Genomic DNA, 23,772 nt, shown 5'->3' on the forward strand with positions numbered 1-23,772 from the left:
CTCCCAGGTAACAATGTTAGGATAAGAGGTGATGGCATTAAGATGCGCAAGGGAGGTTCAGATTGGATATTAGGCAGAACTTTTTCTCAGATAGTGAGGCATTGGCACAGGCTGCCCAGGGAGGTGATGAAGTCACAGTCCCGGAGGTGTTTTTAGGAAAAGGGTAGATATGGCATTGAGGGACATGGTTTAGAGGGGATGCGTTGATAGTTGGACTAGATGGTCTTAGTTGTTCTTTTCAATCTTAATGTTTATATGATTGTATGATTACTTTGGCATGGAAGGATGTGCACAAATCATATAACTAATGAGGTTGGGAGGGGTCTTTGGTGGTCCTCCAAACCTGTGGAGTTTCTAACTTAAAAGAGTTTATTTTCTATCTAAGGAAAGCAACAACAGCCAGCAGAAGGAAGCACATCATTTTATCATCCTCTTCTCCAAATACAAGCATCACCCAAGGAGAGAGAGTTGTGTGCCTACCATGCATTTGTTGGGTTTCCAGTGGAATGCATTCGCCAGAGTGGAGAGCATCTGCTCTGTGGCATTTTCAAAAACTCCTTTTAGACTTTGGCACACACTGCTGCTGTGTTTTCAGGCAGATCCATAATTTTCCAGTGGATTCTTTTTCAAAACAAGACAACATGTTTCCATGTCAAAGCATTTAGTGAGGGCTTACCGATTTTGATGCAGGGCTTTTGTGCTAAAGTAGAGAGAGGTACAGACTGCTTTGTTTTCAATCAGGATCATGTAGTTTGACATTTTTTAATGATTTTTTTTTCTTTTGCTTTGCAAGGAGTATTTTTTTCTGCCATGCTCATTTAAAAGGAAATCAAAGTGAAGCCTCCCTGCTGACACTAAACAAGCCTCCAGTCTCACTTGCAGAATCTCTCCAAATGTGACATTTTATCTAGTTGAGCAAACACAAGCAGAAGACAAAAGTTGTGGGATTTGCTGTGAATCAGAAGTTAGGGTCCCACATAAATCTGATTTCCAGCTGCAAAGCACATCATCCTCTCTCTTCCCCCTTACTTTGAAGAACTGCTTTACGTTTTGGGCCATTTCGCTTTGGGTCCATTCATGGTGGTGACGGGTCGATGGTTGGACTAGATGATCTTAGCCTTTTCCAACCTCAGTGATTCTATGAGTTGATGATTATCCCTGAGCTGCATGGTTTCATCTCTCTGTGTCTCTGCATCCCAGCAGGAGGATCCTCCATCCAATTGTATTTTTTCATTAAAAAAAAAAAAAAAAAGACATAAACTGATTTGAGATGTGTTCAAGATCCCTCAGCTTTTCTTCTTTCTTTCTTCTGAGCTCTTTAGTATCATGGTTCTTCCAAAGCTGTGCAGCACTGTGCATCAGTACAATCAAAGCAATGTGGGTGATATTGTCCTCATGCTTGGCTTTCACATGGATCAAGACAATGGCAATGTTGAGTTGCCTCCTATGCTCAAGGGGAGCCTCATGATCACTCTGCAAGCCACAGTACAGGCAGGATTTCACACCTAAACTTTCCTATAACTCAAATAAGTGGGAGATGGGATTTCCAGTCTGGTCTGCCCTTGACAGAAAGATCCTGAGTTCTCAGCAGCAGCAAATCCAGTCCTGCTGGAGCCAATTTTCCTTGAAATCACAACCCTTGTCAGTAATATTTCTTCTCTTGGATTTTCCAGCTTCTCTTCTGCTTTTAGATAGCAACAAAACTAAAGGCCAGGTTTGAAGGCATACTACAGGGAAGGATTTAGGTGCCTAAAACTCACTAATACATGAATGAATACTTTGGGATCTGATCCAAAGCTTTTACTGATGCTGATGGAAGTCTTTCCATATCCTTCAGTGAGTTTCTGCTTGCGTGTTTCATCAGGGCTCTGCTAATTATCCTACATTATTAACTGCACGATAACATTGTTGTACATCATTATGTGTGCGTATCTGTTAGTCCAACGATGCAGGCAGATGACTGCCCTCTGTGTTTCTTGCTGGCCCTGCTCTCCTGGGCAAAGTGCAGGCAATGAAGGGACACTGCAATTTGCTTAATGGAAGTGGCAGCTTTGGCCCCAGGCCCTCTGTTCACCTCTGCAATTAAATCATAACAAAGTCTAGTCTTGACTGGGTAGAAAGTCAAGGCAGGTGCCTCAGACAGAGTTTTATTAGAGGAGTGTTTAAGTACATTGACCTCCAGATTTGAGGTTGCTGATGATTTACTGAGGGCTCCCACTCACGCTGATGGCCACCAGTCTCTGGCTTGGCTTTCCAAGGTACATCAGGGTCAGAAAGTGAAGCAGGCACAAGATCTGGTCCATGCTGTTCCCACAGCTTAACTCCCAGCTCCCATATGTTGTTTGGGTTAGGATCATAGAATGGCTTGGGTTGGAAGGGACCCTAAAGGTCCCTTAAAGGGTAAAATCACAGAATGGCTTAGGTTGGAAAGGACCTAGGTAGCTTGGGATGGAGTTTGTCCTCTGTTGGCAGTCTCAATGCGGCCCCCATTCAGGTAGGAATAAGAATATGAACTGGTATTGGGGCTAGCGAATAAACTTTAATCTGGTTTATATATTAATCTATAGACATAGCCATCCATTTCTCATGAAAACATGGTGATAGCAGAGTCAAGGCCTGCGCTTCTCCTTGCCAGCAACTGATATTTTAAAATCTGATGGGATCAGATTAAAAAAAAACAAACCACCAAAACAACAGTATTTGGCCATTCTTATGCAGTTTCTTCATCATTGGGATCTCCTCCTCTTTGATGAAGAAGTGTCTTGTCCCTGCATCATTGCCAAAGACTTAACACAGACTTGACCCGAGGTTTGTTTAGTGAATATCCAAAATAAAGCTTGCTCTATTTAGCCTTCTATTTAGTCATCTGCAGTTACTTAAAGAGAAATAAAAGAAACCTTAGAAGCTTCAGGAGGTCTGGGAGGTCATTGAATTGACCAGAAAATAGCAGGTGTTTTCTATTTTTCCCTTTTAACAGAGACTTAAGAGGATACTTTGGTTTCATTTTGTTTGCTTGCTTGTTTTACTGTCAGAAATCAGATATATAGGGGAAATCAAGCTTTTTGCCACTGGTACATTCAAAGCCCCTGTTCCCCATCCTAATAATGTTTGATGGGAAATTTTCAATTAGCCTTGATCATTATCAACATTTTGCAAATTAGGGAAACACAGGCACAGAAGTGTAATCATTTGTTTATGGCCTTCTACATGTTAGAAAGCAGATTATGGCTTTCCCTTGGGCAACTCTTGATGGGCCTGGCCAGTTGCACTGGGGACTGTGTGTTTATTGGAGCTGCTGAGCTCCGTGCAGACTCTTTGTATGAACTGGCTGTTTTCTCAAGACTAGTTCTAATTTTGTGTGTCTCTGAAAGTGGCAACCTACAAATTAATCCAGAAATCCAATTACTTTCACATGGGGACTTGGTGGATATTGGAGGTGTTGAGGTTTCTCCATGTCTGTCTGGTTTGGTCTTGGGCAAGGTGGGAATTATAGGGTATTTGTCTTCAGCTTCCTGAGCAGTTCTTCCTCCTATGGAGCTGGACCTCAACCTGATTTGATCTACTAAATAAAACTTTGAAAATGGAAGGAAATGTCCAGGTAACTCCACCAGCTCACTTGATTGGATTGGGCAGAGCATGGACATGTTGCTGAGCATGATCTTCTCGGTTCCTATTCTGCCTCCAAACCAGCATCTTTTTTTTTTCACTTATTGTACTTCCATTCATACAAGTGTGTTGTTTTTTGAGTTGTGAGCTGGAAGACATTATCGTCATTGCTGCTAATGTGTTTTTGGCGGTGGATGTGGTTACAAGAGGATGTTGCCACTTCTCTGGATTAAATGGTGCTTCCTTGGGACCTCGGGGCTGCTGCTGTTCCGTTGTTTCACTTTTTGAGGGATCCTTTTGCCTTTCCTGCCCTGTTTGGCTGATGAGAAGGACATCCCAGCACTTTCTCCTTGCATTTCACTTCTTGTCCTGACTGTGGTGTGTGGTGGTATGACAGGACTCATCCCATTCGCACCTCCATGACCAGCTGATAGTAGCCAACGTGCCTGCACACTTCTATTTGCTTCACATCATGGCTATATATAAAGATATGCTGATTGCTTTCACATGCTGATTGCTGCATATCTCAAAGTCTACCAGAGGGATCTTCCTCCAGCCAAAGATTTAAGCCCTTAACTCCATCAGACCCCCTCTCATTTTTCCACCTTACTATCATTCCCCTGTCCTCTGTTTTCCCAGATCTGAGCCAGTGACATTTCAAGGCAGAGGAAAAATTCCAAACTCTGTATCTCTTTTATGGCTCATGAAGACCTCTGGAGCAGCTTTGATTTAAACCAGAACATTTGGCAGGCGATCAGTCAATAAAATATTCTAATCACTGGTAGAGATTTAAATTAAACACGTAATTAGATCTTTTTTTTGTTTTGTTTCTTCACCTCCCCTCTCCCTCTCCCCCTCCCCTTTTTTTCTTTGTTATGTAAGGTTTTTTTTTCATTCAGTCAGATGGGAAAGGGAAAATAAAGTACGAATGATTGGGTTACACTTACAGAGCTAGGTAGGTTCAGCACTGTTTAGTGCCCGCTCATGCTTTATTAATTGTGATAGCACTGCTGTCCCTCATAGGTGTTGAGCTAGCTCAGGGTCCCTGAGGAACCTCATCTGTTTGTGTTTGCAAGGAGAGACACGGCAGGGTTGTTTGGACAGATCCTGAGATGCGCTAATTAGAAGTTAAAGAGCCACTTTCCTGCACGAGACAAGAATGCATTACGTGAGGAGCACTTTCTAATGCTCTGACTTTTTAAAACCACATGCCACATTAAAGCCTGTGGTGTTTCTTTGATCCATGCCACCAAAATAATTCCAGGGACAAACACAAATGGGGGATAATAACTAATTTAACTGGAATTATTGGAGAGAATTATCGCAGAAGATTAGGATTTCCAGAACAGACTGTAACTGCTGGGAGATTGGGGTCTGATGCCTGTTTATCTATTCTATTCATCTCTCTCTGCATCTGTCCTTCTACTCGATCAGCTGCCCATTAGCCATCATTTAGTTACTGCTCCTGTCTTTTCTGCCTTCAGTGTCTCACCCTTTCTATTTGCTTGTTAGCTAGAGCAGATGTAAGAAAATTGCATTCTGAGCAGAAGGTAAATGTGAGCACTAATGGGCCAGATTTTGATTGTATGTGTGCTGGTGTAACTTTGCAGAAGCAAGAGAAACTCTTCTAGGTTTAGAGTGGGCAGCACAATTGGGACCTCATCACTGTTAATGCTGTTAACTACTTGTTTAAACATTCTTTGCAGTATATCAGTAGATGGGTGATATCCAGGGGCAGAATTTTATGACAGTAGGAACCTACCTGGGAGCCTACTTTCACTCCTTCTACAGCCTATGGAGAGTGCCCACAAGTAGCACCCAGGACAGGTGTATGCTGTGGTTCATGTTCAACTTCCATGGGATGACACATCCATATATCATCCATTTGTAGTACCAACCTACTGTACGCCTCTGTCCATTGTGAGAGTTGGACTGTCTGCTCTTCTTATCTACTCTGGGCTGTTCATTGAGATTCTGCTTACCTATTCACTGTTGGTTTTGCATATTAAAATCTCTGCCCATCTTTGCTTAGCTAATGGGGATATTTATTCGATCTCATTTTGTAATAGGACATTAATTAGACTTTTATAATAAGATCCCTTTGGAATCACACATTGCATGTTGCATTCACAAGAGGCCTTAATACTTACATTTTATTCCTTTGAAAACCAGAAGAATTAAACATGTTTTCACCCTTGTCCTGAAGCTTGAACATCAAGCTCACAAAACACAAGGTACGCCTAATGAGTTGGGCAGTGTCTCTTCCCATCTCTCATAAAAACGAACTCCCTCAAGTCAATCTAGGGAGAACGTAAGTACTATGGGAGGGGAATAATGAAATGAAATTAAGGAGATATATTGATGTGTCTGTGTAAACTAAAGAAAACACAGTCCTCAGGGACCTCTGGGAATCTTGCGCTTGAGTATTCTTTAAGCTTCCATGGATTTTTGTCCACGTGTTGAAAATATTGTTAATCCCTGAGGTAATTTAGTGCCCAGGATCAATGAACATAACACTCAGATGCCTAATAATAGAAAATGGGATTGACGTGTTGCTCTGGTGAAATCACCCCAGCAGTTAGTTTTGCTGCCACAACAAGCACGTCAATAAGATTCCCTGCTGACTCATGGAAAGGTCTGGGGATACAGCATGGCTTTTGGGAAGACAGCAGAGATGGATTTGCCTCAGCAACTCAGCCCCAGAAGTTGGAAAAAGGTGGAAATTAATTGTAGAAAAGAGTATGTGCACTTCAGAATAAGTTTGGTCAGTGAATCAAGGATAGCACACGGCAGCGCTTTGACATCCCACTTCTGAAGTGCTGCTAGACATTGCCCAAAGGCCCTGCAGCCCCAGCATCTCCTTCCTCCCCGATATTCCTCACTGCTTTGGGTATACATTAAGTAACTTCTTGAGCATTTCTGAGTTGAAAGATGGAAAGAAATATCTCACTGGATCTCTGTTCCCTCTTGACCTGGCCCTTATTTTTAAGTATGGGCAAAACAGTCCAGGATTTGTTGTTTGTTTGTGTTTTTATTATTATCATTATTATTTAAGGAATGACAAGCTCTGAGAAAGAGCAAAGGGTGTTTTTCATTGCCTGGTCCTTATTTGGTAGCAACAAGACTGTATTTGAAAGGAAGAGAGATTAATTTTGTGGGATAAATCACTTGAGAGACTCTTTGGTCTGCCGTAAATTTTCCAAATAATGGGACCATTGGAAGGTGTGCTGGTGTCCCAGTGTCCAGTCCAATCTCAGCACATCATAGCCATCTCAATCCTGTCTAGAGCTGACCAAATTCCCTACAGATTTCTTTGTAGATGATATCTTACATAGATATATGCTATGGCACCACATATGTTCCCTGCTCTCCTTCCAGGTCCCAGCTGGGTGGTCTGAACTGGGATTTGCCTCCTGGATGTGTCTGGCACATTGAGGCATGGAGCAGGAGAAGAAGCAGGATTGCACCAGGTTGGTGTAACCCTGGGCCCTATGCAAAAGGGATTCCCCTTCTCCATACGACATGAGCATGTAATGGGTCTGGGATTATGTTTAGAGATAAAAACATTAAGCAACTGTGTTGATGACAATGGTTCTGTTTATTTCTGTGAGGCCTCCATCAATGAGACCCATGTTCTTTCCAGTTGGCTTTATCCAGTTGAACTCCCTCCAGCAGGGCAGCACCTTCTCCAGAGACACTGTGGAATCTGCTTCAGGCAATCTCTCTGCCAACGTGCATGTTTAAAATCAGGTTGTTCCCAACCTGTTGTCTACAAGGAAGCTTCTCTGAGTGCCAAATGTTTGCAGTAATCTCACTTGCTCTGTATTGTGCTATGCTTTTACTCCCAGAGAAAAACTGAGCACCCCAATTCAGAATCAGGGGAATCATAGATGCCTAGAATCACAGAATAGCCCAGGTTGGAAGGGACCTAAAAAATTATTTGGTCCAACCTGGAAGCTTTAGTATAAAAAGATTCTTCGGTTGTGTGAGTTGCTAACTTGAAGACAGAGATGGGAGAAGTGCTGGAGTTTTTTAGAGAGACTTTGTGTTGCTACATTTCCCTTGCATTAACTCTTCAGTATTTGTCTCTTGGTTGGCCTTGTTCTGAAGTTGATCCTCTTTTTTCTTCCTTAAGCTTTGAGCTTATTGATGCGCTCAGATGTTAGTTGCTAGGTTGCAGCAAGCCCCTTCTACAAACACAAAACGTGCTGATGGTACTGGGCTGCATCTGAAAAATTTGGGTCTGGATCCAAATTTCAGAGCCTCGCAGATTTCAAGGCTGTCTGAGTCTTCAGTTCTTCCCCTTTATGGGAGGTGAATCTCTAATCTCCTCTCTTCCTAGACACAGGGATTTTGGGGTTGTGGATCAGATCCCTCTCTGTGTCTCTAAATAACAATAAGGGGATTATCCTTCTTGTAGGGGTGGGGAGAGGAATGGGCTCTGCAGGAGACTCTCTGGGACCCATATGTTGGGTAGATGGTTAATTTTCGGGGTCAGGATAAGACCAGCAATCTGCCTTGTGCCAAGGCTGCTGGGATGCTATCTTACTGGGTGCCCCATATCCCGTCCTGCCCTTGCTTCATTAAGGATCAGGAAAGAAATTGCTGATAGTTCTTACTGCACCAAGGAGGGGGGAGAGGCAGCGGGTGTCTGTGCAAGTCTATTACATCTGGGCTTCTTTCCAACATGAATAAAAATGTTCTGTATGTCCGGAGTTATCAATGTATGTTTTTAATTCCTGTCAATTAATCTACTCTGAATGAGATGCTGCTCTTCCCAGAATAATAGCCCTGAATGGAAGGTCTTATTTCTCAGCTGCTCTGGGGACTGGACTCTGATACGGCTGATACCACACCACTGATTTACTCTGAGCTGAATCGAGCTCTCTTTGACCAAAGCAATGACAGTGCCAGGGAAACAACTCACTTCTGAGGGCAGGCAGTGCTGCTGCGGGGCTGGGGAAGCATTGTAGCACCATCCTGTTTCAGATACTGCATCTCCTTATTGTACCACTGCTTCTAATGCCATTCTGTCTCTTGGCACCTCTCACCCTTCTCTCTGAACTGTTTATTTTTCTTTCCTGCAGATGAAAGGCAGAAAAGCAAACTGCACGAACGCTGCATTGTTCATGGCTTATTGAACAATTAGTTTCAGCTCAGGGTCTGATCTTCAAGCATTTCTTTGCTTTCCTTTGTATGCTATGTGAGTCTTGGAAACTTGTTGGCTGCAGAACTTGTGTGGCATTGATAGACAGGCTCAGGACTTGGCTCAGAGGGATGATGTGCCCAGACCATGGTCCTTGTTTGAGCCAAAATGGGTGTGAACCGTTTTGGCTTCTCAGAAGAGATGGATAATTGGGGTTTGTAAATGAAACTAAAGAAAAAAGGCTAAAAAAACCCACTGCACATTGCAACCTCCTGCTTAGGGCTGGACTTGCCCTTGTGGCATTCCTCTTCCTGAGCTCCCTCAATCAGCCGCCTGGGTGCTTGCTCATTTGGGCTCATGTTTCTCATCCCCAGGGCCTGTGACCCTCTACTGGGGGGCATTTTTCTAAGGGCTGTAGCAATTCCTGACGGTTCCCTCAGAGGCCTGTACACAGATATGTTATTACTGCTCACACTCATTTATCCACAGTCTCCGTGCTCCTGTGCAGAGCATTCTGCACACATTTTTTCTACCCTATTTGGTCTCCTCCTGTCCTCCCTCTTTGAGTTCTGCTATCTTGATACAGTTCACTACCCCGTGCAGAGGGTTCAGTGCATGTGACCGCCCCATTAGCTGCTCTAACTAAAGCCTCGGGCAAATAGTCATTGAGGATTTATTTTTATTAAAAAAAAAGAAAGTCGGATTAAGTATTCTGATGAACAAGAATAACATTAGCAGCTGTGCCTGCTCAACCGACACGATCCCATTCCTCATATCATAAGCTGATTGCCTGTGCGGGTCAGTAAATTGTTCCAGTGATAATGCTTTGCACATTGTTTTCACAGTACTGTTATAATATGTGGTGTCTGGGGAGGGATGCAATACCTGGAGAGTCTTCGTGGGATCAGAAATCCCTTCTTCAAATACTTTGAGTGTCAAGTTGAACACATCTAGGGGTTGCATTTGCGAGAGAGCATCTTAGTATCATAGAATCATTAATGTTGGGAAAGACCTCTAAGATCATCAAGTCCAGCTGCTGACCTATGCCCACTGACCATGCCCTTCAGTGCCACATCTACCCTTTCTTGAACACCTACATGACAGTGACTCCACCACCTCCCTGGGCAGTGTGTTCCAAAACCGCCCAGGTTGGAAGGACCTAAAAATCTATTTGATTCAACCAGGAAGCTTTACTACAAAAGGATCCTCAGGTTGTGCAAGTCGATAACTTGAAGCCAGAGATGGGAGAATTGCTGGAGTTTTTCAGGGAGACTTTGTGTTGCTACGTTTCCCTTGCATTAACTATTCAGTATTTGTCCTGTGGTTGGCCTTGTTCTGAAGTTGATCCTCTTTTTTCTTCCTTAAGCTTTGAGCTTAAGGATAGGCAGGGTAGCACCAATGCTGCTGTCACACATGGGGACGAGGGGATCGTGTGTTCTCCAGCACCATATGATGCAGAGCTAAGAAATTTACTTGGATTTCTTGGTGATTGCTTGAAGCAGTGCCAGCCTGGGGAGAAAATCCCTTCCTCTGCCTCCAAAATATCCAGAATTAGGGCTGGTCCTTGCGTATGTTTCTTGTCCCTAGTGGGCAGTTCCTGGGCCCGTGCTTTTACTGCCGACTGCCAGCCGGCATCTGTATTCAAACGTTTGTATTAATGATATCAACAGTCACCTTAAATCCTGCTAATGCTAAACCCTGAGCTGGCATTGGGCTGGTGACAAGCTTCTACTTCACAAGGCCTTGCCAAAAGCTGTGGGATGCCCTTTGAAGACAGGGAAGAAAGAGCCATAAAATTATGCAACCATATTAGTGGTATTATTGTTTGTTCTCGGCTAACATCTGAGACTCTTCTTCATCCCTCCCCTTCCCTCCTATCTCCCATGTTCATAAATGGTGGAGGATTTAAGAAAATTGTTATCAGAGGCAATATTGCTGACAAATCACAACACGGGCATGCAGGCTTGCAAAGGGGAGCAGTTCCATGGGATACCAATCCTTGGGATGTCATTGCTACAGACAAAGGAGAAAGTCCAATTTTCCTAGCCAGAGAGAAAGCCCATTCAGATCCATACCTTGTAGGCCCTGCCCTGCATAATGGGAAGGTGAAAAGAGGGTTTGCTGGCTTGCAGTTGTCCTTCCTTGAGGTCTCTTCCAACCCAAGCAATCTCTTAAAGTGGGTAAAAAGCATGATTGTGACTTCTCCTGATCCATTTGTTTGGGCTTTTCTCTCCTTACTGCCCACAGGATGTTGTTTAAAGACCTCTGTTCCAGTGCTGCAGATTGGAAAATTATGTTTTCTCTCTAGAATCAAAGAATTTCCATTGGATGCAGGATTTTTAGGAAGGATGTTATCCTGGGGATGTGGATCGGAACACGTGTGCACTCACATATTGATGGTTGCAGTATAAACAGATGTATGAAAATATTGCTCTCTCCATTCTGAAGTGAGAACTTCCTTTAACCTGAATGAAGAGGAATGGTCACTCTGTCCCACCAAAGTAGCACACCAGTGTAGTGGTGTGATTCTGGTCTGATATTTGGGTGATCCTGAGTAGAGCCAGGAGTTGAACTCGATGGTCCTCACAGGTCCCTTCCAACTCTGGATATTCTGTGATTTTATATATCGCTTCAAGGAGTTGTTAGACAAACAAGTCTTGATCCTCTTCATCAACTGCGCCCACCTCCTCTGCAGGCAATAGACCTTAATGGGCAAAACGAGTAAGGAGCAGCTCTTGTGAGCATGGGTCAAGCATTTCATGCCCAGTATGGCCAGGAGCAAATGCTTATGGGAGCCAGCAGTCTGAGCAGCCTGGTCTGGTGGTTGGCAACCCTGCACACAGCATTGGGGGTTGAACCTAGATGATCATTATGGTCCTTTTCAACCCAAGCCATTCTATAATTCCATGTTTCTATGATTCAAAGATTGAACTTGGTACCTAAACCTCCAGTATCCAGATGAGGGACTCATGCAAGAAGTCGTGTTGAGACTGTCATGTTAAATTGCTAAGGATGTGTCCCCGGAGGCATTCAAGTCCAGGCTGGATGGGGATCTAGGCAGCCTGATCTAGTGGTTGTCAACCCTGTCCACGGCAGGAGGTTGGAACTAGGTGATCTTTAAGCCTCTTCCCACCTAAACCATTCTGTGATTCTCTGATTTCTCAACCATGTATGTGTCTAACCCCTTTCTTAGACCCTAGCTCTTCCAAATCTGTGCTATCCATGCCCAAACTGCATGCATACTGTATTTGAGTGTGGGAGAATATAGGAAAGAAAAAAACGAGGAGAAAAAAGGAGCAAATGTCCTGCTTCTGACACGGAAGATTAAATAATTAGCAAATGTGGCAAGAGAGGCGATGAAAAACAAGTGCAGTGATTCATGTTTTATGTCTCCTACTGTACAGAACACTTTAAAGTGTCAGACAGCACGACAGTCACTCTTTAAAGCTAATTAAAGTTTTATAATAAATAGAAGAGCTTTTTTCTTTTTTTCTTTAATTTCTCTCTCCATGTGGTGGTGATGTAGGTTTCTGTAGACAGCCTGACAATGTGTTTGCTAGAAATCCATGAACAAATGGATAACAATTGGGTACAGAGGTCTGCTTTACAAAAACCACTCATGCCAGTTATTTATCTGCTTAAAATCCAGCACTGGTGGGGGAAGTAGTCATAATTCTCTAGTATCTTTTTCATCCAAGGAGGTTACAGCCAGTAACCTGGACGAGTCAGCTGCACAGGTAAAGGTGGGCTTGGAGGTCAGTGGGGTCCAACTAGATGGGAATCCAGTTATGTGAAGTGGGTTCATTTTGGAGGCCAGGAGAGCAAAGGCTGCAGGACAAGAGAGAGAAGGAATATGAGTTGAGATCTTTTTTCTTTGTGCAGCATCTCACAGGGAGACACTGTTGGTGGTTGACCTCTTGGACAAGCAATACTGGAAGCTGCTGTCAGTTGTAAGCAGCTGTGCTGAGGGGGTGGTGGGGATGATGACTGTTCGAGCCTCTTTTCCTTCATCTGTTTTTCCTTCATCCTTCATCCTTCCCTAAGATTCCCCATAGGTAGCTTGAGCATGAGAAATGGAGCTGTTTGCACGGGATTTGTTTCACTGAACTCCTGTTTGGCCCCTTCATAGCTCACTGCTGTTTTGTCTTGAATTAATGAAAAAGGAAAGGACTTCTCCCCACTCCAGTCCTAAGATCAAGCTCACAGCTCTGAATCAAAGAGATCTTACTTTACCCAAGCCCAAGTTAGAAGCGAGAATATGAGCACTCTTTCAGCCACCACGGCCTCTTCCTCCTCTTTTTTGATTTACTCTCCCATTGACAGGGCTCGTATTTATGCATCTTTATCTCCCACATGCAAAAATACACCTCCAACCAATTGAAATTTTAATCCAATTAACATTAAAAGGAAATGAAAGGACACCGAAATTGGAGGTCCCCTTTTCTGCAACCACTGGTGCCCCTCGGCTGAAATATCCCTATGAACGCTATCAGACGGCAACCTGTGATTCCCCGAGCAGTATCACCTTCATGTTTTGGAGTGGGCACCTCAGATGCAGGGAAACAGACAGACTTCTTTGTCAGATATCTCCTCGGCTTTATTCAGGGGTGATAAAATTATTCTGCAGCTTCCCAGCTGCCTTCCTGCCAGAGGGGAGTTGAAGGAGTGGTGTTCCTGCTATTAGGCAAAGATCTCTTTAATTGGACGGGGTGAATATTCACACTCTAATAGCGATGGGGCTCTAATCCTTCCTCATAGGGCTGCAGTCTATCCCTTCCTCCACCCGCTGCCCTGAATGTTTTTTAATGACCCATGGTCATGATCATTAATAGCACAAATGCTGACACTGGTAGGAAATACAGCAATCAAAGGGAGACCCTGAGAGGTCCGGGAGCAACAACAGTTTCCATCTCCCCTTTGTTGTGGGAAATGCTGTGCAAAAAGCAGACCAGCAGTAAGGTTTTGGCCTCCCGCAGAGAGTGAGGGGAGGGTTAACTCTGCAAATTGCAGAAGCTCAATTAGTTCAATTAGGAGCTTGAAAACTAAAGCAGCTCTTCCTGAAGCCTGTCTAGGACTGTAGGCTGTGCCTGCAGGCTCAGAAGCATCCCACACCGCCCGGATCCCTGGGGCTGGCAGCTTTTGAGGCCAGCCTACGTTGAAAAGGGGAGGTTGGATTCCCGCTGCCTTTACTCCAACCTGGGCTGGAGGCACTCCATAGAAATCAGTGCAGTTACTTCAGCATATTCCTGGAAGGATTATTTGGTCCGATGACTCCCAGGTGGGAGAGATTTCATAAACAGATCTGAAGGAAAATGGTAAAATCCCTTTTTTCTTACTTTTTTTCAGCTTTCTTTTTAGTGTCTTCCCCGTAGTGCATGAGCAATAAACACCAGTCACATCCATCCATCCCCAGCTGTAATTTTTGTGTGTGTGTGACAGCACCTGCCTTTTGATAATCTCAGAAGGAGACGGGAATATTAGCATAACAAATCTGTGGCTGTCTAGAGAACCATGTTGCTGGCATGTCACAGAACATGTGCACTGAGTATTGCTGAGTTCCCATTGCTCTAAAACCACCCTCAGGTGCTGGCAATGTCCTTCTCTCCCTCCTCCTATGGCATATTGCATTTTGCAGATTTTAGGCTGGTGCTGCCAGTCTTGGGAAAGGCTTTGGAGTGACCGTGTGTCATGGTGTAGTAATATGTTGGTTGCTCCAAAAGTAATGCCTCAAATTTATTTCCATGGAAACTACAACAGATACAAAAAGCACAGTAACACTGTTTGATAGGGAAGAGTGTCAGCTGTAGCATCTCTGCACCTGTAACATTCTCATTTTATGTGTGCTCCAAACAACATGAGCAACTCCAAATAAAAAAAACCCACCCCAAACCCTGCCACCAACCTCCCAACCACTTATAACATCATTACATCCCCCTTGTGCAGACAGGTCACTGGGTGTGCAACAACGCAGGGGCTGAGATGATACATATATTTATTACCAAGTTAGTTTTCAGCTGGATCAGGTTCACTGTATGGCACTGTGAGCCCAGTGTTGGCACAAGAGAGATGTGACACAGAGACAGGGACAAGTATCCCAGGATGAAATAGGGCACAGAGGAGGGCCCTGGACAATCATGCATGCAGTGAGTGTTCCACAGAAGGAAAAAGCTGCTTTCCCTTCAAGGTAGCAGCCCAGCAGTGCCACTGACAGCTGCAGATGGGCAGAAGTGACTCATCTCTCTGGGATGAGAAAAAAGTGATTGCCTAAGCTAGAATTTCAGAAGAAAATTGGGGTTAATAACCTCCAAGTCATAGAATCATAGAATCGCTAAGGTTGGAAAAGACCCACAGGATCATCCAGTCCAACCATTCACCCTTCACCAATGGTTCTCGCTAAACCATGTCCCTCAGCATAACATCCAAACGCTCTTTGAATACCACCAGGCTCGGTGACTCCACCACCTCTCTGGGCAGCCCATTCCAGTGCCTGACCCCCCTTTCAGAGAAGTAGTATTTCCTAACGTCCAGCCTGAATCTTCTCTGGCGCAGCTTGAAGCCATTCCCTCTAGTTCTATCACTAGTCACACGAGAGAAGAGGCTGACCCCCAGCTCACTACAACCTCCCTTCAGGTAGCTATAGAGAGCAATAAGGTCTCCCCTGAGTCTCCTCTTCTCTAGACTGAACAATCTCAGCTCCTTCAGCTGCTCCTCATAAGGCCTGTGCTCCAGACCCCTCACCAGCTTTGTTGCCCTCCTCTGGACACACTCCAGGGCCTCGATGTCTTTCTTACAGCGAGGGGCCCCAAACTGGACACAGTACTCGAGGTGTGGCCTCACCAGTGCTGAGTACAGGGTGATAATTACTTCCCTGTTCCTGCTGGCCACACTATTTCTGATACAAAATCCTGGCAGTGCTGGGGTTATTAGCTTCAGTTTTTCCTGTGTCCCTTCTAATTTATATTGGGATGGTACCCATCAAGATGCCCCAGCTGCAGTTAGTCACTCCCTGATGCTGCCCCGGGTTGGGCTCAGAGCTGTTGTCTTCCAACAAGCCATACAGTGCCCTACTGGGAAAAAAAATACATTTGCTCCCAAGCATTCTTTTTCTCTGTAAGCTTCAACCAAAGACTGATTAGCTTCCCGGTCTCCCTACACCACTGACAGTGTTTACACAGATTTTATTACCTGAGCTGCTCTGGGAGAGGAAGCTCTGTACCACTGGCAAACCGCAGGTCTCTCCAGAACATCTCAAGCAGCTGCCTGTCTTTCCTTTTGCTTACATGCCAGCTTCCTCTGCAGGAAGAGAGGCAGACTCCTCTTGCAAGCCACAGCTAGATGCTTTTCTCTCCCATCACTATCAGTCCTTTTCAGATTCTCCTGGCTTGGCATCATTATGGTGCACTTTGACGCAACCCTTTTTGTTGGAGGCATCTGCAGGCAGCTTGCCCCACCCTGGCAGTGTGATGCATGGTGTCACAGGTGATGTGGCGTTGACACCTGCTTATCTTTCTATGCCCACTTGCCCCAACCTTGACACATTCATTAGACTGGCAGCTGTTTGCAGTCGCTTCTCAGCATATGCCCTTGGTTCCCATAGTGTGTGTTGACATGTGTGGACTGACAGAGGCAGAGAAGCTGGGAACACTGAGTTTAGGTTTGTAAGGTCTAAGTGTCTGCTCAATTGATTTGTAATTACACCAGTCTCCTCTCCCATTGAAGGAGCCACTCATGTTAACGCATTTGTTCTTCTAGAAGGTGCCAACCTATAGGGTGGGAATTTCTTTTGCTTTGTAAAAATAGTGCTCAGGCATGTCACTTTTCTAAGCTGAAGAGAGCAGACTGTACTGGTAGACTTCTCTATATCCAGGCTATATTTGTACTTGTATACATTATATGCATATTATATTCTTGAAAACCAACGCACATGCATGCACACACACCTCTTCAGTGGACCTCAGAATAACATGCAGGACTTCCTCCATGTAGAGCAGAAATATCATAGAATCATAAAACCATTTGAATTGGAAGGGATCTTTTAAGGTCATCTAGTCCAACTTTTCTGCAATCAAAAAACAGGGACACCTACAGCTCCATCAGGTTGCTCAGAGCCTTGTCAAGCTTGATCTAACATCTCCAGGGATGGGGCATCTACCACCTCTCTGGGCATCATTTTCCAGTGACTCACCACCCTTATTGTAAAAATCTTTTTCTAAATCTCCTCTCTTTTAGTTTGAAATCATTTCCTTTATCCTGTCACAACAGACCTTGCTAAAGAGTCTGTCCTCTTCCTTCTTATCCAATAGGCTGTTGAGCTGCAGCCTCTAAAGATCACCTCTTCCTTAGGGCAAAATTGTCATAAAACACCTGCATTTAACTTTTATATACAGGGACATATGTAGGCATGTTCTTCCATATATAGAGCTGGAGACAGTCCTGCATTTAGTTGTGGCTCCTGGATTCTGGCAGGCTGCATCACGATCAAAGGCTCCGACTGTGTCTACTTTGCAGGTGCCATACACTAACTGTCTGCAAGCACAGACTTCCTATCCAGGGCTGTTGTATGGCCAAGAAAGCCAGATGTCCGCAGCGTATGCGCATGGTGGCTGCCCATGGCAGGCTCAGTAAGTCAGATCTGTGTGCACAGCCTGTGTGCATAACTCATAGCCACACTGAGCATGTGGGGTGCTGAGGAGTTATGCAAATCATCCTAGGCATGTATAGGCACTTTGGGGTCAGAATGGGAATCTGGAAGTAGTCCTGTAGACAAGCAGTGGGAAACACATGGAAGATCAAAAACACACCGGTGCTGTTTGCATGGGACCCTGCTCCTCATCCTACCCCATATGTGAGTTAATTAGCATTGGAAAACCTCTAAGGTTCAGAGAAGTCTACCAAGACTGGCACTTAGGCATGTGGTTTAGTGGGCATGGGTGGTGATGGGTTGGTGGTTGGAACTAGATGATCTTAGTGGTCTCTTCCAACCTTAATGATTCTGTGATTCTAAGTTGGTCTCCTTGGTAAAGGTGTCCTTCACAGTCGGGGCCTCTCTGACAGTAACATGAAAGAAGAAGAATGGGCCATGTGCTCCACAGGCATCTAGCAGAAAGCCTGACCTTTGGGAGTATTTATTGTAACTTTTTTACAATACATCAAGACTAATAAAAAAAAATGTGAACCACATGAACAGGAGCAACTTTATGGGCCAGCAGAGGCTATTTCTTCTTTGCTTGATCTCCTGCAAGTCAGACTTCCTCTTCTGCCTTTGATTATACTTTAATCCTCTCACCTTTCTTGCCAGGCCATGTTTAATCATGACCCATCAGTGACAGCATTTGTAAAGCTTGTCCCCAGTCCTGTCAGTGATTCGGTGCAGAGCATCGTGGATAGTGGCAGCAGTGTTCAGATGTGCTGGATGAAAGGAGTGCTGCATGGTGCACACTGGGCAAGGGTTAAATTGTACTGAAGGGAGGGAATTGACAGACCATCAAGGTCATGTCCTGTCTCTGGAGCTGAGTGCCTGGCCTGAAATGTCTCCTTTGAGATGACAGTGTTGACACTGCATCAGTGAGACTGATGAAGCCCTGAACGCCAGCCCCAGTCATTTCCACACACTGAACTCAACTTCCCTGTCTCCATGCACTGTCCTTTCCCTTCTGCTTTCTCCTAGCCTTTATCTTTAATCTACTTATTTTTTCATTTATTTTCTTGTTTCTTCTCCCCCCATACTGTGTCCCATATTCCCGTATTCCCACCATCCTCCTCCTTTGCTCCCCTTTGCACCCTCACCCCGTGAATATGTACCTATTTGGCCATCCATCTTCTGATGTCGATCCCTCTTTGTCTTCATTCATTCTTTCCTCCTCTCCCTCCTACATCCTTCCCTCAATTTGTCCAGGGCTCTGTTACTGTTGCCGACACTATCTTAGCTCTGGAACAGCACGACACTCCTGGCAGTCATTCTGAGCTTGGCTGCTGTCCCCAAGTTGTCTAAGGTTCTTCAGAAAGTGATGAGAAGCTGCTGTGTGCCTTCAAAGTTACAGCTAATTGCATTAGCTCCAGATCACGTAATTCCCAGAGATGACAGCTGCCAAATTTAGGAGCACAAGTGAAGGCTTACAGAAGATGATTGGGATGATGTGCTGGATTCAGCATAAAGGAAATCCTGGGTGCCGTCAAAGCATTGGTAGTTCATTATTCCATCTTATTCTGTCTCTGGGGGGTTTGTGTTTATTATCAGTTCATTCTCAAGCCCAGCATTGCCCATTATCCCTATTGAAAATGTAGGATACATGGCAGTCTCAGTTTAAACCCCAAAGTTTGCCAGTTCTGTGCATATTTAATACTTTTACATGGCCCCAGCCTTGGTTTTCTCTGTAGTTTGACTGGATGAATCACAGAATTGTTAAGGTTGGAAAAAGACCACTAAAATCATCTACTCCAACAGTCAACCCATTGCCCACTAAACTGTGTTCCTCAGTGCCAAATCTAGCTACCCTTTTCTTGAACACCTCCCAGGATGGTGACTCCACCACTTCTCTGGGCAGCCTAGTCCTATACATGACCACCCTTTAGGTAATGATTTTTTTCCAAATATCCAACCTGGACTTTCAGAACATATGAAAAGCATCATAGAATGTCCTGGGTTGAAAAGGACCACAATGATCATCTAGTTTTAACCTCACTGACACGGGCAGGGTCGCCAACCACCAGACCAGGCTGCCCAGAGTCACATCCAGCCTGGCCTTGAATGCCTCCAGGGATGGGACATCCACAACATCCATGGGCAACCTGTTCCAGTGCATCACCACCCTCTGTGTGAAAAACTTCCTGATGAAATTCTTCTTCCATCAAAACCTTGATGTGGTTTAGACTAATACTGTACTCCACTCCCCGATTGCTTGCTACTGAAGTCACAGCCAGGAGCATTAGTTCAATAGTCAGTCTCACAAAATCAGCTGTTTCACTTTTCTCTTCTGATGGAGGATATTAACAATATATGAACTTGAGAACATTGCCTTCTCTGGGGAGGTCACACAGTAAGGTTCACGAAAGGTGGTATCCTTTTCCTTCGGGAACATTGATTATTGTTCTGTCTGGAGCATTCTTCTAACATGAGAGCAAAGTAGGCATCCACAATGCAACAGGAGATCTAAACTCAGTTCTTGCAGTGCTGAAATAAAGGCTGTGATCACCCAGTCCCTGTAGCTAGAGGGCAAAAATGTCACACTGGAGCGATTGGGAATAAGACAGGTTTTTATCTTATGAGCTCTCATACAGCTCTGTTTCTATTTATCTCATACCAGATATGAATTCACACCCAAGTATCACAAAATCCTGTGGTTTAATTTGGGCCCAGAAGAGACATGAATATTAAGAGACAAAAATTAAATATAGTTCTTGGCAATCTGATTGGCACAAACGCGGTATAGTTTAAACACCCTCCTCATGTGTGAAGTGGTCATTGCTGTGGAGACCAGCTTCAGGGCAGGTAAGACTGCGCTGGACAAGGGACCTAAAGCAAAAAAAGCTGATCAAAAAGCTCTTTTTAGGGCTTTTTCGAAGCTAGCAAAAGCACTATACCGGTGCTGGGGGGCTGGCAGCTTGTGGGTGGGCTGCTGAGCCAGCAGGGGTGGAGCTGGCACTGCCCACGCTTATCTTGGGAGCTCGACCTTGACCTTTCACTGTGCAAATAGAAGCATCTTCGGGAGGGTGGAAGCTAGCTTCCCCCCCCTTAACGCACTAGATGAGAAAGGGGTGTTACCTTCCACCCTTAACAGGAAGGGAGTCAGTGTGTGAGCACAGCCCACACTGCCCATACCATACTGTAGCAGCAGGTGTGGGAGGTGGGTCTTGTGGTGGGATATGTGAGTGTTTCTTTTGTTCCTTTTGTCTTTGCTCAGGAGACCAGCTCTCCTACAGACAGTCCCTGAGACCTCCAGATTGAACATGGTCTCTAGCAGGCAGTGGGCTTGCACTAGGAAGACTGTGGTGACCCAGACAGAGGGCCTGCCCAGAAATGTGGCCGTGCAGGTCTCTGGCTGCAGGGAGTGCCAGAGCCTGCTGCTGTCGAGGGAGGATGGGAAGGTTGCCACCTGTGTGAGGTGCGAGCAGGTAGATGAGCTGCTCAGCCTGGTGGTAGAGTTCAGGGAGGAGGTGGAGAGATTAAGAACTACCAGAGAGTGTGAGCGGGAGATTGACTGGTGGAGTGACGCTCTGAGAGAAAGAAGCAGAGATTGCACCCCCCAAACCGTAGTGGACCCTCTGCCTTGCTGCAGTCAAGCACAGAGAGCCGACTCGAGAGGAGAGAAGGAATGGCAGCAGATCCCAGCTCGGAGACACAGGCAACCCCCACCCCGACCTACCTCAGTTGCTCAGGTGTCTCTACGTAATAGGTTTGACGCCCTGATACCGGAGGGAGAGGTGAGTGAGGATAAGGTGGGAAGACTGCCTTCAAGTGTGTCTAAGGTGAGGAGGTCAGCTCCACGCTTAACGACTGCCTCCTCCAAAAAAAGAAAGGAGGGTGATAGTTGTAGGTGACTCCCTCCTGAGAGGAACAGAGGGTCCGATATGTTGGCCTGACCCTACCCGTAGGGAGGTGTGCTGCCTCCCTCAGGCCCGGGTCAGGGATATTTCTAGAAAACTTCCTGGTCTGATCCAGCCTTCTGATTACTATCCATTATTGATAGTTCAGGCCGGCAGCGATGATGTTGCTAACAGAAGCCTGAGGGCTATAAAAAATGATTTTAGGGGACTGGGAAGGTTAGTTGACAATGCAATGACCAGGAAAACCCATCGCATAAACACATGGCTGAGAGGCTGGTGCCAACGCAAGAATCTCGGGTTCTTTGATCATGGGGCAGTCTACTTGGCACCTGGCCTGAGGTCTGCAGATGGGGATCACCTGTCTCAAAGGGGGAAATGGATCCTTGCCCAGGAGCTGGAGGGACTTGTAGAGAAGTCTTTAAACTAGACATGAGGGGGGAAGGGGATAAAACGAGGCCTGCTAGAGATGAGCCTGGGGGAGTGATAATAGGATTAGGGGTGAGGTGAGAGGCCCAGCTAAAGTGTGTCTATACCAATGCATGCAGCATGGGCAACAAACAAGAAGAATTAGAAGCCACTGTGTGGCAGGCAAGCTATAATCTTGTTGCCATTACGGAAACGTGGTGGGACCGCTCCCATGACTGGAGTGCTGCAATGGATGGCTACAAACTCTTCAGGAAGGATAGGCAAGGAAGGAGGGGCGGTGGCGTGGCGCTCTGTGTTAAAGAGTGCTTTGAGGTTACTGAACTTATGACTGGGGATAATAAGGTTGAATCCTTATGGATTAAGATCAGGGGAAGAGCTGACAAGGCAGACATCCTGGTGGGTGTCTGTTATAGACCACCGAACCAGGATGAAGAGACAGATGAGGTGTTCTATGAGCAGCTGGCGGAAGCTGCGCGATTGCCGGCCCTTGTCCTCATGGGGGACTTCAACTTCCCCACCATATGCTGGGAATACAATTTAGCACAGAAGAAGCAGTCTAGGAGGTTTCTAGAATGTATGGAGGACAACTTCTTGATGCAGCTGGTAAGAGAACCTACGAGAGGAGCTGCCCTGTTAGACCTGCTGTTCACAAACAGAGAAGGTCTGGTGGCAGATGTAGAGGTTGGGGGCTGTCTTGGGCAAAGTGACCACAACATGGTAGAGTTCTCGATTCTTGGTGGAGTCAGAAGGGGGAACAGCAAAACTGCTACCTTTGAATTGTTCAGGAGACTAGTAGGGGGAGTCCCCTGGGGTTCAGTCTTAGAGAGTAATGAGGTACAAGATGGCTGGTTGCTCTTCAAGAAGGAAGTCTTAAAGGTGCAGGAGCAGGCTGTCCCCCTGAGCCGCAAAATGAGCCGGCGCGGAAGACTGGCATGGATGAATAGGGAACTATTCTTGAGGCTCCAGGAGAAAAAGAGAATCTACCTCCTGTGGAAGAAGGGACGGGCAACCCGGAAAGAATACAAAGAAGTTGTTAAGAGGTGCAGGGAGAAAATCAGAAAGGCAAAAGCCCAGCTTGAAGTCAACCTGGCTGCTGGGGTAAAAGGGAACAAGAAACTCTTTTACAAATATATCAACAGTAAGAGGAAGACCAGGGAGAATCTCCGTTCTTTACTGGATGAGGCTGGAAATGTCACTACTGAGGATAAGGAAAAGGAAGACGTTCTGAATGCCTTCTTTACATCTGTCTTTAAAAGTCAGGCCAGTTATCCTCAGGTTTCTCCACTCTCTGACCTAGCAGTCTTGGCTGGGGAGCTGACTAAACCCCCCACGATTCAGGAGGAAACAGTCAGAGACCTGCTACTCCAACTGGACTGCCACAAGTCCATGGGACCAGATGAGATTCACCCGAGAGTGCTGAGGGAACTGGTGGAGGTGATAGCCGAGCCGCTTTCCATCATCTATCAGCGCTCCTTGTTGATGGGTGAGGTCCCAGAAGACTGCAGGCTTACCAATGTGGCTCCCATCTACAAGAAGGGCTGCAGGGAGGATCCGGGGAGCTACAGGCCTGTCAGCCTGACCTCGGTGCTGGGGAAGATTATGGAGCAGATTGTCTTGAGGGAGATCACGCAGCATGTGCGGGACAACCGAGGGATCAGGCCTAGCCAGCAGGGGTTCACAAAGGCAGGTCCTGCTTGACCAACCTGATCTCCTTCTATGATCTAGTGACCCGTCTGGTGGATGAGGGAAAGGCTGTTGATGTAGTCTACCTAGACTTCAGCAAAGCCTTTGACACTGTCTCCCACAGTATTCTCCTAGAGAAACTGACAGTCCGTGGCTTCGACAGATACACTCACAGATACACTCTTGGCTGCGTAAGGAACTGGCTGGAAGGCCGGGCCCAGAGAGTGGTGGTGAATGGAGTTAAATCCAGCTGGCGACCGGTCACGAGTGGTGTTCCCCAGGGGTTGGTGCTGGAGCCTGTCCTCTTTAATATCTTTATTGATGACCTGGATGAGGGCATTGAGTGCACCCTCAGTAAGTTTGCAGAT

The 23,772-nt window shown here is 45.6% G+C and overlaps 1 protein-coding gene across 4 annotated transcripts in view; it reads left to right on the plus strand.

Moving 5' to 3' along the window:
* The window catches only part of PLXNA4 (plexin A4), a 454,438-nt gene that overhangs the window by 125,229 nt on the left and 305,437 nt on the right, over positions 1 to 23,772 (plus strand). Inside the window, exon 4 of one of the 4 annotated variants that reach the window (XM_015291976.4) lies at positions 6,985 to 7,076. The exons of the other annotated variants lie outside the window; for them this stretch is intronic. Coding sequence (XP_015147462.1) covers positions 6,985 to 7,041 — 57 coding nt within the window. The 3' untranslated portion in view covers positions 7,042 to 7,076. The remainder of the gene's footprint in view (positions 1 to 6,984; positions 7,077 to 23,772) is intronic. 4 annotated transcript variants of the gene reach the window in all.

Source organism: Gallus gallus, chromosome 1 (assembly GCF_016699485.2).
Source record: "Gallus gallus isolate bGalGal1 chromosome 1, bGalGal1.mat.broiler.GRCg7b, whole genome shotgun sequence".
In the NCBI taxonomy this organism is placed as follows: domain Eukaryota; kingdom Metazoa; phylum Chordata; class Aves; order Galliformes; family Phasianidae; genus Gallus; species Gallus gallus.